Raw genomic sequence first — 12,451 nt, 5'->3', positions numbered from 1 at the left:
CACACACACAGATACAGATACAGCTGTGTTACAGGATAAGCGATTGTTACTTCCTCAAACTGAACTGTGAATATAGTAAAGACTAATGGACACCAATAAACCTGTGCTGCTGCTTCTTTTTTATGAAACGTCTCTCTCCTTTATCCTAATCTTCTCCATTTTTAATGTTTTTTCTTATTGACTTCACTTAAAAAAAACACCCTTAGATTTTTGTATGCAGTAACATTTTTTTTTGTCTTTTCTCATCCGCATGGGCATATGCTACAGATTTTTATGAATTGGGCACAGTCGTGTAATGCTAGTCTTAATAGGCTCTTAAAGGACACCTGTCATCAGGTCTCTGCCACTAGTCCTGTCACCTCTACCTGTTGGAGCAGCTCACAAGGATCCCATCCCAGCCTTTATCTAGTTATTTCATACATTATTCATTGTAAAATCATCTTTTCTTTATCATGTAAATGAGGCTGGTCACATGGTCAGTGATGTCACCCCTGTTACCCCTCCCCCTGCTTATGTCTGTGTGTAATGTATAGTAAAGCATGGCTAGTGTGTGTCTGCTGCATCTGCTGACATGCTGCATCCTCCTAATATACAGGTGAGAGACACAGACATCAGCTACACATGAATCTGACATGTTCTGCTGTAACATGGCTGCCTGGAGCTGCTGTATCTCTCCTAAACACACACACAGGCTGCAGGGGGCGCCAGCACCAGGAAGCACATCATTATACAGCCTCACATCATTATACAGGCTGTCAGTCAAGCACTGGGGGTGTGGCTGTACCTCCCACTCATGAATAGAGTGGACAGCTTGAATATGCTAATGCTTCATTGGACATTTCACAGGTCATTTGCATACAGCTTTAGGACCTCATTGCTTAGTTTTGCAGGCATGTAGAGGGACAATGAAGGGATAGAGGCAATGCTCTCTAATGGCAGTTTATGAAAATATATTTAGTTTAGGGGGGTTATTTTGCAAGGATTCTGTCCATACAAAGCTGCAGAAAGTGTTCAGTATTGGAGATCTGTGTAACCATAGCCCTTGTGAGTGTTGTTAGTAGCACGAGGGCTGTGTAAAATTGATTTATATTCCAGGATTGCAACTAGACTTGGAATATTCTAGTGTACTGAGGTATGAGATCTCTTCACTGTACTGCTGCACAGATCCTCCCCCATGAGTAAATGTTGTACTATTCATACAGAAGGCTGCTATACGGATGTGACTATGAGGGGAGGAGCTGTGCTGTGTTCTGTGAAGAGATCTCACACATTGGTGCACCAAGTCCTGCTGCAATCCTGGAATCTAAATTTATTTTTCACAGTCCTGCTGCTACTAACACACACATCTCCAGATACAATTCCTAACACTCAGTAGCTTTGTACTGTCATATTCCCTTTATGTCACAGGTTGGTTTAAAGATTGGTGATTCCCATCCAAGAAGTACCATGGGGTTGGTGGTTTCACATATTATATTAGTCTCGAGGGACATAAAAATCATGTATAGAAAGAAGATGCTGAGCTCTGGGGACTGCACACAGGTTTACTTGTTCCTTCAAGAATTTTTGAATTTGCTTGAGTTTGTGCCAATTTTGCCTGGAAGTGACGTGACCTGGAGTGTTGCGACATGCGGGCTCTTAGTAAGAATAATCCTGATGTATTGTATTTACTTAACATGTAGAGACGTCGCTGGAATAATCTGGGCACTAGTACAAAAGCTGTTCATGGAGCCCCACCTATCCCCCGGTCACTTTACATGCCACCTTCTGCTACTACATAGATTACGGAACATTGGAACATTTGGAAAGGTGAAACATTACATTCTATAAGAACATTACATTCTTATAGGCAGATGTGACAATAGTAAACTCTTCTCTAATCCTGGACAATCCATAGTTTGTAAAAAAATAACCGGGAATCCCTCCAGAACAACTAAAACATGGCAAGGACGTGACTTCCTTAGAACAAGCTGGCAGATTCCTTCTTTTCCGCAACCCATTGGAATTACCTGGATTTCTGCATTCATTTCTATTACAGTGTTATGCGGTTGTGATCAATTTTAGGGAAAACCATTATCTAAATAGTCTCCACAATCGTGAGGGTGGATTAGAGCCCTGTAAACCAGCTTTTAGTAGCTGTAAGAGTACACCAAAAATTGTGGTAAAAAGTGTCAAAGCTGCGCCCAAAATTGTGTGCCCCCCAAAAAAGAGTGTCGGAAAAGGACCAATACCGTGTGAAACAGACACTTCATAAATAAGGCGCAGCAATGGGGACGACGACAGAAATCTAAATAATGAATGCCCCCCATTGTAAAGTGCAAAAACCTCAGTTCATGTGTTCACAATTGAAATATACTGAATTAAAGGAAATCTACCATCAAAATCTACTCATAGATCCAGGCACCGTGACTGTGGTAATCTTCTGATATTTGTTATCCATGGCCTCCTTCCTTCTATAATCAACTTTTAAAATTATACTAAAGCAATGGGAGGGTGGTAGTGCTGAGGGAGCAGGGGGGATCGGAAGACGTCCCTCCCCCCGGGAGCCCGGCTACTGGCTGCGCAATATAGTTTTAAAAGTTGATTATAGATAAGATATAAGAAGATCACCACAGTCACAGTGCCTGGATCTATCAGTAAGTGTCCCTGGTTTATCATGATGGATTTTGATGGTAGATTTCCTTTAAGAGGACGCTCATAAAAGAACATCACAAAGGAAACTACTGCTGTCCAAGAATAATATTGCATCTTTTTCAAGTTTGCCGGAGACCGTCTGGGAAAATGTTCTATGGAAAGATGAGAGAGAAAGGTGGAGCTCCGATACAAATTTACATTTCACACCAATAGAGAAATCTCGTCCCTACTGTAAGGCATAGTGACCCCTGAGGAAGCCAGTTGGGTGGCGATACGCGTGGGGTCTCGTGCCCCAGTCTCCCCCTACCTCTCCTTGGTCTGTATTTTCCTCACCACAGGTAGATACCTTTCTGATCCATTATAGTGCTTTACAGAGAGTTATATGCTCTTATTTTGATTTACTGCTTCACAATTTGGATAAACCTCTGTTTGGTTTCTACCATATTCTAGTATTTCCACCTGTTTCATTTTTTTGTCATTTACCTGGTCAGGATGGGCTTTGCTCATTGGGGGGAGCTGGTGTGGGTCAGGTTGACCGGCTCTATCATATGCCAGGTCTCCCTGTCGGTTTACATTTGTGTGTAGTCCACACTTTTAAATGTTTTTAATATTTCCGTGTTGTGGTGTACTATGGTACAAATAAAATTGGTTTACTTTTTACTTTTAGGTCTCATAGCATACTTTTTTCTTTGTGTATTTGTAATTGGTTGTTTTCTGTATGCTATGATCCTTAGTATATTTACGTTAGTAGTGCTAGTCCCTTGCTCAGTTTTATGTCCCTACTGTAAGGCATAGTGAAGGGAGTACCAACACTTGGATCTCTGCTTCTTAAGATTCTGGATGCATTTCAATCAATAAATGGGTTTTGTCATTTAAAGATGTGTTTCTGTATGCCAAGCTGTGTCCCTAGTCCCATGGGGTGGCCAGTGAGTAGTGGGGCAGACATGTATGATGTCCTGAGGGGGAGAGGAGATATGGGGGACGTTGGAGTTTTTTAAATTTAATGCATGACAGAGCGGTCCTCAGTGGCCTCTCCCATGGGACTAGTGACACAGCTCTTCATTCAGAAATGTAAACTTTCACTTAACTATTTTTTTTCGGAAAAAGACAGTTTTACTATAAAAACTCTTTGGCAATGTGTACACTATTCTCTATGTGGACATAGGGGAGCTAGAAAAAGGGTCTTCTGATGACAGGTTCCTTGTTCAAATCTTATTTACAGCTATAGGAACCTTTGATAACAGTACATTATATAGTAGTCTGTCATCCAGACAATACATCAGACCACATTTTATTAGTGATCAATGCACAGATCAAGGAGGCTCCAATTGGAAATAATGGTAATTATAGGATTTCTGATTTTAATATAGGGCAATCTGACAAAATGTTATAATTTTGCCCATAGGTTCCCCTCTATCATGTGGAAATAGGTTGATAAAAGATTGCATGAAAAATGTGGACCCACATGTAAACATCCTGAACATTTCACTGAGAACACGCCCTGATCATTCTGTAAGATCACATTACTACATGAAGGAAGGTGCTATAGACCTGCTGAGGTTTATCCAATTTGCCTCCGTTTCCTCATCCCATTCACCTTGCAGTCATTCTCCACTCCCACATACTCATCCTATGATTCAGGAATCAGGAATGGCGTCACACCTCGTGTTCATATAAGAAGGCTCCTAGCTCCGATATACAAGGAGTATAAACCAACCAATTCAGCTCTGAAAGGTAAGTGAGATGACTCCTGTATTACTGATAATCTTCATTGTATGGGAGATGGTCGTCAGAAGTTATTGGGAAACCAAAACCACAGATTTTGCTATCCTGAGGCTAGGAATTATAGTCCCTCAGTAGCTGTAGTGCCATAGATTGTATTATAAGTGAGGTCATTCTGACTAAGTATGGGTCACTTGCATGGGCGGCACAGTGCCTGAGTGGGTAGCACTGAATCCCACCCAGGTCAACATCTGCAAAGAGTTTGTATGTTCTCTTCCTGTTTGCGTGGGTTTCCTCCAGGTCCTCTGGTTTTCTCCCACACTCAAAAATATACTGGTAGGTTGTTTAGATTGTGAGCCCCATGGGGACAGGCACCAATTTGTCATGCTTTGTGCAGCGCTGCATAATCTGTAGGTGCTATATAAATAAAGAATTATTATCTGGTGCTGCCGAGCATAGCAGGAGATGTAGTGCAACATCTGGTGTGCCCTAGACTACTATGTACTACAGCACTAGCAGGGTCGGCTCCAGGTTTCTGTAGGCCCCTGGGCGACAGAGCCTCAGTGGGCCCCTTTGCAGCGTGCTCATGTCGCGGCATTAAAAATTCTGAAACTAAAACCCCTCCTGTCTCCTGCTCCCTAAAATATTCCCTATACCTTATTTTATATAAAGACCCCCCCCCCCCCCCCCGCCCCCCGAAGGATTCCATATGTACAGCCATATGTGTGCCCCCCAGCAGCCCTGGGCTCCGACACTTGCCCAGGTATGCCCAGTGCTGGCGCTCTAGTAAAAAGTATGAATGATTTGGAAAATGTGGCCGGGTGACTAAAGCTGCCAATATACTCTATAAAGCCGTCGGCAGATACTTGTTGGTCTAACTTGTTGGTTTCAACTTTTGTGGCGGAGAAGTGCATGTGTATTAAATGGATATTTAGAATATTTTATTGAAATAAAAAGGCATTATTGTAGTAGTATATCACATGTAACACTATATAGGATTAAACTCTTGGGTGCTCGGTAATGTCTTTAATACACATGTAGTACTGGGTAGCAGATGGTACAATGACACGCTCAGCTCTCCTACATCTGTATCTGCTGTTCCTGTGGGAGAAACTTGGTTACTTTAAGTTGACAAAACAAGAAATACCAGTGGTTTGTCATGACATGTTTCTGCATGAGCTGACTGGGTATGATCCTGAGCGAGCTGCCTTATATGTCAGTCTAAAGAGGATCAAAACAGAAAATTTCAAGCAAAACTGTAATCATTCTTTATTATGTCTCCACACCGGGTTCTGACTCCCAGTTTTAATGCAACAACATAAATAAATATCAATTAACTGACTTACCTCCACAAGCTCCATTCAGGGCAGTTAAGGACACAGGCAGAGAGAAGGGGGTTCCCCCTGTCACCCTCATGGCCCCCTGCAATGTGATTGCGAGGTGCCATAGGGTTGTCAAGTATGGAGAGAGTCTGGGTCTAATAGGCTAATAGGCTACTGTCAGTGTAAAGCTGACAAATATATTACACTGTGTTACCGACGTATTGCAGCATATTAAATAAGCGATCATGATATTGCATATTTAAAGAGAACCTCTCATTGAAATTAACCCACCCAAAATAAATACTTCATTAAAAACTATTATAAAGAAGAATTGCCCTTATCCCTAAATGATTATTTTCCATGGCTGCACTGTTAAAAAAATCAATTTGTAAACTTGCACCTCACCTGATTTGGGTCGAATGATAGTGATCACTGCATTGCTCCTTGTTCCTGAATGACAGGTCTCACTGCTAGAACCTCTGCTACATTATTGGGCACCTCATGTCATATAACCACGGTGATGTCATCTAAGGTCCTGTTACATTTGCAAGGTCTACCCCATTTATGTATCTGATCACATGAAATCACAGCAGCCTCCATGGAGGATGGGGAGGAATAGAAGTTAATGGTGGCTGCTGTGATTTCACGTGATCAGATACATACATAGGGTAGACCTTGCAAACATAACTGACACATGTTAGTCAGCTCTACTTCCCCCACCTGATCGGTGGAGACCGGTCAGCCGCGATCGGAGTGCCCAAGGCAAAGGCACAAGCAAACAAAAGAAGAAAAAACTCCAGCGAAGGCTCCTGGATCTTCTAAAATTGTATTCTTTATTCATATTGATGTATTACGAATACAATTTTAGAAGATCCAGGAGCCTGCGCAGGAGTTTTTACTTCTTTTCATAACTGGTTAAAGTACCTTAAATGACATCAGCACGGTCACATGACATGCTGAGAAGAGTCAGGAGACATGGGGAGGTGTAGATAGGACATGCCTCCTCTGATGCCAGGTCATATAAGATAACGTTCATTTATGGTGTTGTAATGGTAGCAATTTTTAGCTAATGGTGTCAGTACATAGGGCTCCATAGAGACTGTCACTAGCTGTATTTGTGAAAATATGGTGACAGGTTACCTACTGGTATATTTAAATAAATTATAAATAGATAAAAAATTAAATAAACCACCATTTTCCCCTTATTAGTTATTTTACTCCATAAAAACTTTAAAAACCACCCACAAAATTGATATCACTATGTTCATAACAATCCAGGCTTAAATAATATGCAATAATTATTAGGTATAAAATATATAGTATAAAAGATTTAAAAACTATGTCAAAAAGACATATTTGTTGTTCGTAGCGCCCAAAACATTTAACACCAACTGGGCAGTAAAGTGAGCACCAAGGCTCAAACAGGAGAACAGAAAGTCCCCCACTTTAAAACCCATACTGTTAATATTAGTAAGTATTAGAGATAAACATAAATTATACTATAATACAAGCTTTATTTCAATAATAGAGTTAAAATACAGGGGTAGATACAAGTCAGGGGAAAACCCCACCCAAAAATTGCATTTATCAATATCAAAATATAGCACATAAACCCATATTGGCCTTAATTAAACATGAATAAAAAAGTTGTAACCTCCTGCATTCCATATGAAACACAGAGTGATTACATAAGTAGACGACAGCAGGCAAATACAATACCAAACAGCAGTAGATATTGGGACTCTTGGTAAGAACCAAACCCCAACAGATCCAAAAACATTAAAATAAAAAGCAATAAAAAAGTCAAACCCAAACAAAAATGTTACCTTACAAAACTAAATCTCATCTTGCAAAAAACAAGCCATAATACCACCCTTTTGATAAAAAAAAAATAGAAAAGTTACAGTTATGGTTTGACAGAGAAACAAATGAGATTTTCACAAAAATAAAAAAATTGGAGTAAAATGTAGAAAACTAGTAGTAAAAGAAAAAACTAAACATATTTGGTACCTTTGTAGTCATATGCACAAAAATTATATTTAAAAAACAAGTGACCTTAAATTCAATTAGTTTCATTCTGTACTCAAAAGAGTTAGTGCGGGTAATTTATCATTGTTTATTTTTGTCTATGTTTGCCAGCACAGCAATTTAAGCAGTAATTTATTTCTCCTTGTTCTTTGACAACTTTCAATCGTTCAGCCTCCTAAAGACACCAATGCAGTTGAAAGGAGGAAAGCAAATTTGCCTATCATTGTAGGAAGATTCCGTAGGAAGAGTCTTTGAGTCCTGTCTGGTGAACTTCATGCTGGGGTGATGGCCTGGGTGCCCACAGAGAGGGCTCCGAGTGCCGCCTCTGGCACCGGTGCCATAGGTTCGCCACCACTGGTCTAATAAATAAATTACCCCAAATAAATGTTGTTTATTAAGGTAAATGTACTCAAAATTACGCTTTTGAAAAATACAGCTCATTCTGACAAAAACAAGCCCTCGCTTGCCTATGTCGACAGGAAAATCTGGAAAGCGAGGAAGGAAAACCAAAATTTAATAAGCTAAATGCTCGGTATTAAATGGGTTAAAGGGTACAAAGAGTTGGAGTTAGAAAGAAATGCAACAATGACTAATATATGATCCAGAGTTGGTGAAGGTGGTGAAAGGTCCTCAGAAAACAATGGGGCATGTAGACATGTTTAGACATTGTAAACTCTCTTTAGCATTAACAATAGTAACAGTCATTTGATAAAAGTGACAAAGTTATGACTAAGAAAATATGCAAATAAGTTTTCCAAAATTTCTACCTTGTAATACAACCCTCGTAACACCAAACATGACTTCCACTAATGACCGGTTACGACTAATCAGAATTGACACAAATGTATAAGACCTATCATTAGAAAAAAGAACAATAATATAATTATTCAAAAGATTTTCTATTATTTCTTGTCATTCTCATGTCTCCTATTTCCTTCTTCTTAGATGGCTCCGCCTCTCCCGTTACTTCTTCTGCCTCTAATGCTCTTCACCTCAGGATTCACAGAAGAAAGAATCATCTCTATCTCTTTAACCCCTGACACTCCAACCTCCGATATAAACCAAACATCAGTGACCCAGCGTCCCACACAATCTCGTCAAACGACTCCGGAAAGGATCAAGTTCATCGTCGGAGGGTCAGATTATGAGTATGAAGACGATGAAACAACAGTGGCTTATACCTCACCTGGTCCTAAACTTTCCTGCCAGTATGATAGGTGTGAGCATTTGGCACCTACTTGTGAGGAGATCCAGAGGAAGGCGGGTGGTCACTGTCTCTGCCCAGGAATTTATGGTCCAGAATATAAACCAGAATTTCCACCTCTTAAGGAGGTCCTAATTGGTGAAACACAAATGACTGTACACTGGTGTTCCCCATCATCTACTGTACGTGGCTACCGAGTGTTACATGGAGAACCAGGGGGTTCAATGGAAAAAGGACCAGAACTTAATGCTTCTTTTCGCTCATACACCATTGAGAACCTTAAATATAGTTCCCCCTATATAGTATGTGTAGTGGCATTCAATGAGGCAGGAGAAAGTCAAGTAGATGATGGAGAAGAAAAACCAGTCGGCGGTCTACCGGGTCCCTGTAGATCTGTCTATACCTCCATGCAGACACTATACATAGGAATCGGGATAGGGTTGGCAGCAGTTGTTGGATTGATGATAATTCTGGGCTATTTTCTCTGGACACGAAAGGCAAACAAGACCAAGAGGGGAACCAACCTGGATAAAAGCGGCACCACTAACTACATCTATAAGGCAGGGAGCATCGACCCGTTGTGAGGAGTTTGGTTTCGTATGGCTGGAGTTGTGTAAATGTATTAAATATATGTGTATATGTCGTGATATTTATTGTAATAAAGTATTTTTTTTATAGAATATGTTGTAATATTCTCACTTATGTTGCGTAGTTTGAAGTTTGGGAGGGGAGGTCTACATTTAGTTGGCTTACATGAATGTTTTTAGTACTATTTGATATGGACAACACTTTTGTGAGCTTGGGCCTATTGGGCTAATGATCCAATTTACCGACCCAATACAAATTAGACAATTTCCATTCTGAAAACATGTAATATCCATATTTCATTCACAGAAGTTGGGCCCAGACCCATGATGACTGCACTTTGTTAGATTTCTAAGTTAATTTTTATTTTTTGAATTGAATAATTAACTATTTATCTGATGGTTTGCTATTTATGTACAGTCATGGCCATAAGTTTTTAGAATGACACAAGTATTATATTTTCACATGATCTGTTGCCCTCTGGTTTTTATGTGTGTTTGTCAGATGTTTTTATCACATACAGAAATACAAGTACAATCATATTATGAGGAACAAAAGCTTTTATTGACAGCTAGAATGAGTTACTGCAGAAAGTAAATATTTGCAGTGTTGCCTCCTTTTTCTTCAGGACCTCTGCAATTCTCCCTGGCAGCTCTCAATCAGCTTCTGGACCAAATCCTGACTGATAGCCGTCCATTCCTGCACAATCAATGCTTGCATCTTGTCACAATTTTTCGGTTTTTGTTTGTCCACCCGTCTCTTGATGATTGACCACAGGTTCTCAATGGGATTAAGATCTGAGAGTTTCCAGGCCATGGACCCAAAATCTCTGTTTTGTTCCCTGTGCCATTTAGTTATCACCTTTGCTTTATGGCAAGGTGCTCCATCATGCTGGAAAAGGCATTGCTGATCACCAAACTGCTCTTGGATGGTTGGGAGAAGTTGCTCTTGGAGGACATTCTGGTCCCATTCTTTATTCATGTGTTGGGGTAGGATTTAAGACATCCTCTTTTAGTGTTCGTTGGCTGCGTGTTTCTAATTAATGAGCATGCGTGCACGTCATAAGAAATAATTCAGACACATTTGCTGATTTAAGTCTCACTCATGACCCGAGTAAGTTGGCACTGCGTGAACTTTATTTATTCTACTAGACTATATAGAAATTAGGCAAGAAGCAGAAGGGGGCTGAGAATTCCCAGCTCATGTAGTCTCTTGATTGGAGAAGTTCCCTGCTATTGCTTATTGACGTCATGTTGACATTCTTTAGCCTTGATTGTTTTGGTTATAATCACGATGCCGGCACCATCTTAAAATGAAGTCTCAATGCTTTTAGGAAAATAGAACAAGTAGAAATGACAGGATGTGATCTATCAGCTAGGTTTACCTTAACACATGGATGTGTTTTTAGGTGAGACTGTGAGAGAGCCGATTCCCTTGAATGAGAAGCCACCCCACACATGAATGGTTGCAGGAGGCTTTACAGTTGGTATGAGACAAAACTGGTGGTATCGCTCACCTTGTCTTCTCCGAACAAGCTGTTTTCCAGATGTTCCAAACAATCGGAAAGGGGATTCATCAGAGAAAATGACTTTACCCCAGTCCTCAGCAGTCCACTCCCTGTACCTTTTGCAGAATATTAGTCTGTCCCTGATGTTTTTTCTGGAGAGAAGTGGCTCCTTTGCTGCCCTCCTTGACACCAGGCCTTGCTCCAAGAGTCTCCGCCTCACAGTGCGTGCAGATGCACTCACACCTGCCTGCTGCCATTCCTGAGCAAGCTCAACACTTAAGAGACGGTCCTGGCGCTTGCTGGTCCTTCTTGGGCGCCCTGGAGCCTTTTTGGCAACAATGGAACCTCTCTTCTTAAATTCCTGGATGATGCAATTGATTGTTGACTGAGGTGCAATCTTTCTAGCTGCGATACTCTTCCCTGTTAGGCCAGTTTTGCGCAGTGCAATGATGATTGCACGTGTTTCTTTAGAGATAACCATGGTTAACAGAACAGAAACAATGATGCCGATCACCAGCCTCCTTTTAAAGTGTCCAGCTGTTACTTAATCATGACAGATTGATCTCCAGCCCTGTCCTCATCAACACCCACACCTGTGTTACTGGACCAATCACTGAAACGATGTTAGCTGCTCCTTTTAAGGCAGGCCTGCAATGAAGTTGAAATGTGTTTTGGGAGAAAAAGTCAATTTTCTAGGCAAATATTGATTTTGTAATTGCTGTTAAGCTGATCACTCTTTATAACATTCTGGAGTATATGCAAATTGTCATTATGAAACCTGACTTTGTAAAAATTAACATTTGTATAATTCTCAAAACTTTTACTGTATTTTCAGTATCTGTCTGAATACTGCTTCTACACGTATCCCTGTAGCTACATCTGATCTTCTGATCTTCCTCAGTCATTTGATTAGGAGATTGAGTTCTCCCCATCTGTGTCACCTGACATGGAGGATATTTGCCAGTTAGTTGTCTGTCATCCTGACCATCTTCCTTCTGTTCCTACAAACCCTTCTCTCATGTCTGAGATCCTAGGTGTAACTGACAGAAACCAGGAGCTTCCAGAAGAACATGGATTGTCACCTGGAAGATGAGATGGAAGACTTCATATATGGCAATCCAGGACATGTGTATCGAGATGCCTTCATGCTGGTTCTGTTCTACTGACAGGAAGATCATGGGGTATGTGATACCAATCAGAGCATAGAAGACATAATAAAGATAAGGGATGACTCTTAAGGCGTTGCTTGCTACTTCTGTATGATTTGCAGATCCTTATAGAATGAGAACATTCCTTAAATATCTGCTACTTAAGACACAAACCCACCCACATCATATATATTTCAAGTAAGTTGGTTTGCTGCCTCGGAAACTCACTTTATTATAAACCAATTTTTTTTTCTCCACAATCTCAAATAAACCCAAATTACTAATGCCCTTATGCCAGTTTTGG

General features: G+C 40.5%; 1 protein-coding gene across 1 annotated transcript; it reads left to right on the top strand.

Moving 5' to 3' along the window:
- The first annotated feature begins 4,170 nt into the window (after positions 1-4,170).
- Positions 4,171-9,587, top strand: LOC140069009 (LRRN4 C-terminal-like protein). The gene is made up of 2 exons (XM_072114355.1): positions 4,171-4,365; positions 8,649-9,587. Exon 2 carries the CDS (start codon positions 8,649-8,651, stop codon positions 9,489-9,491), a length of 843 nt encoding a protein of 280 aa, XP_071970456.1. The 5' UTR covers positions 4,171-4,365; the 3' UTR covers positions 9,492-9,587.
- Positions 9,588-12,451: the final 2,864 nt, after the last annotated feature.

The sequence above is a fragment of the Engystomops pustulosus genome, chromosome 7, assembly GCF_040894005.1.
Source record: "Engystomops pustulosus chromosome 7, aEngPut4.maternal, whole genome shotgun sequence".
NCBI classification, from domain to species: domain Eukaryota; kingdom Metazoa; phylum Chordata; class Amphibia; order Anura; family Leptodactylidae; genus Engystomops; species Engystomops pustulosus.
The sequence above is the reverse complement of the archived record's forward strand: the minus strand, read 5'-3'. Positions and strand labels throughout refer to the sequence as shown.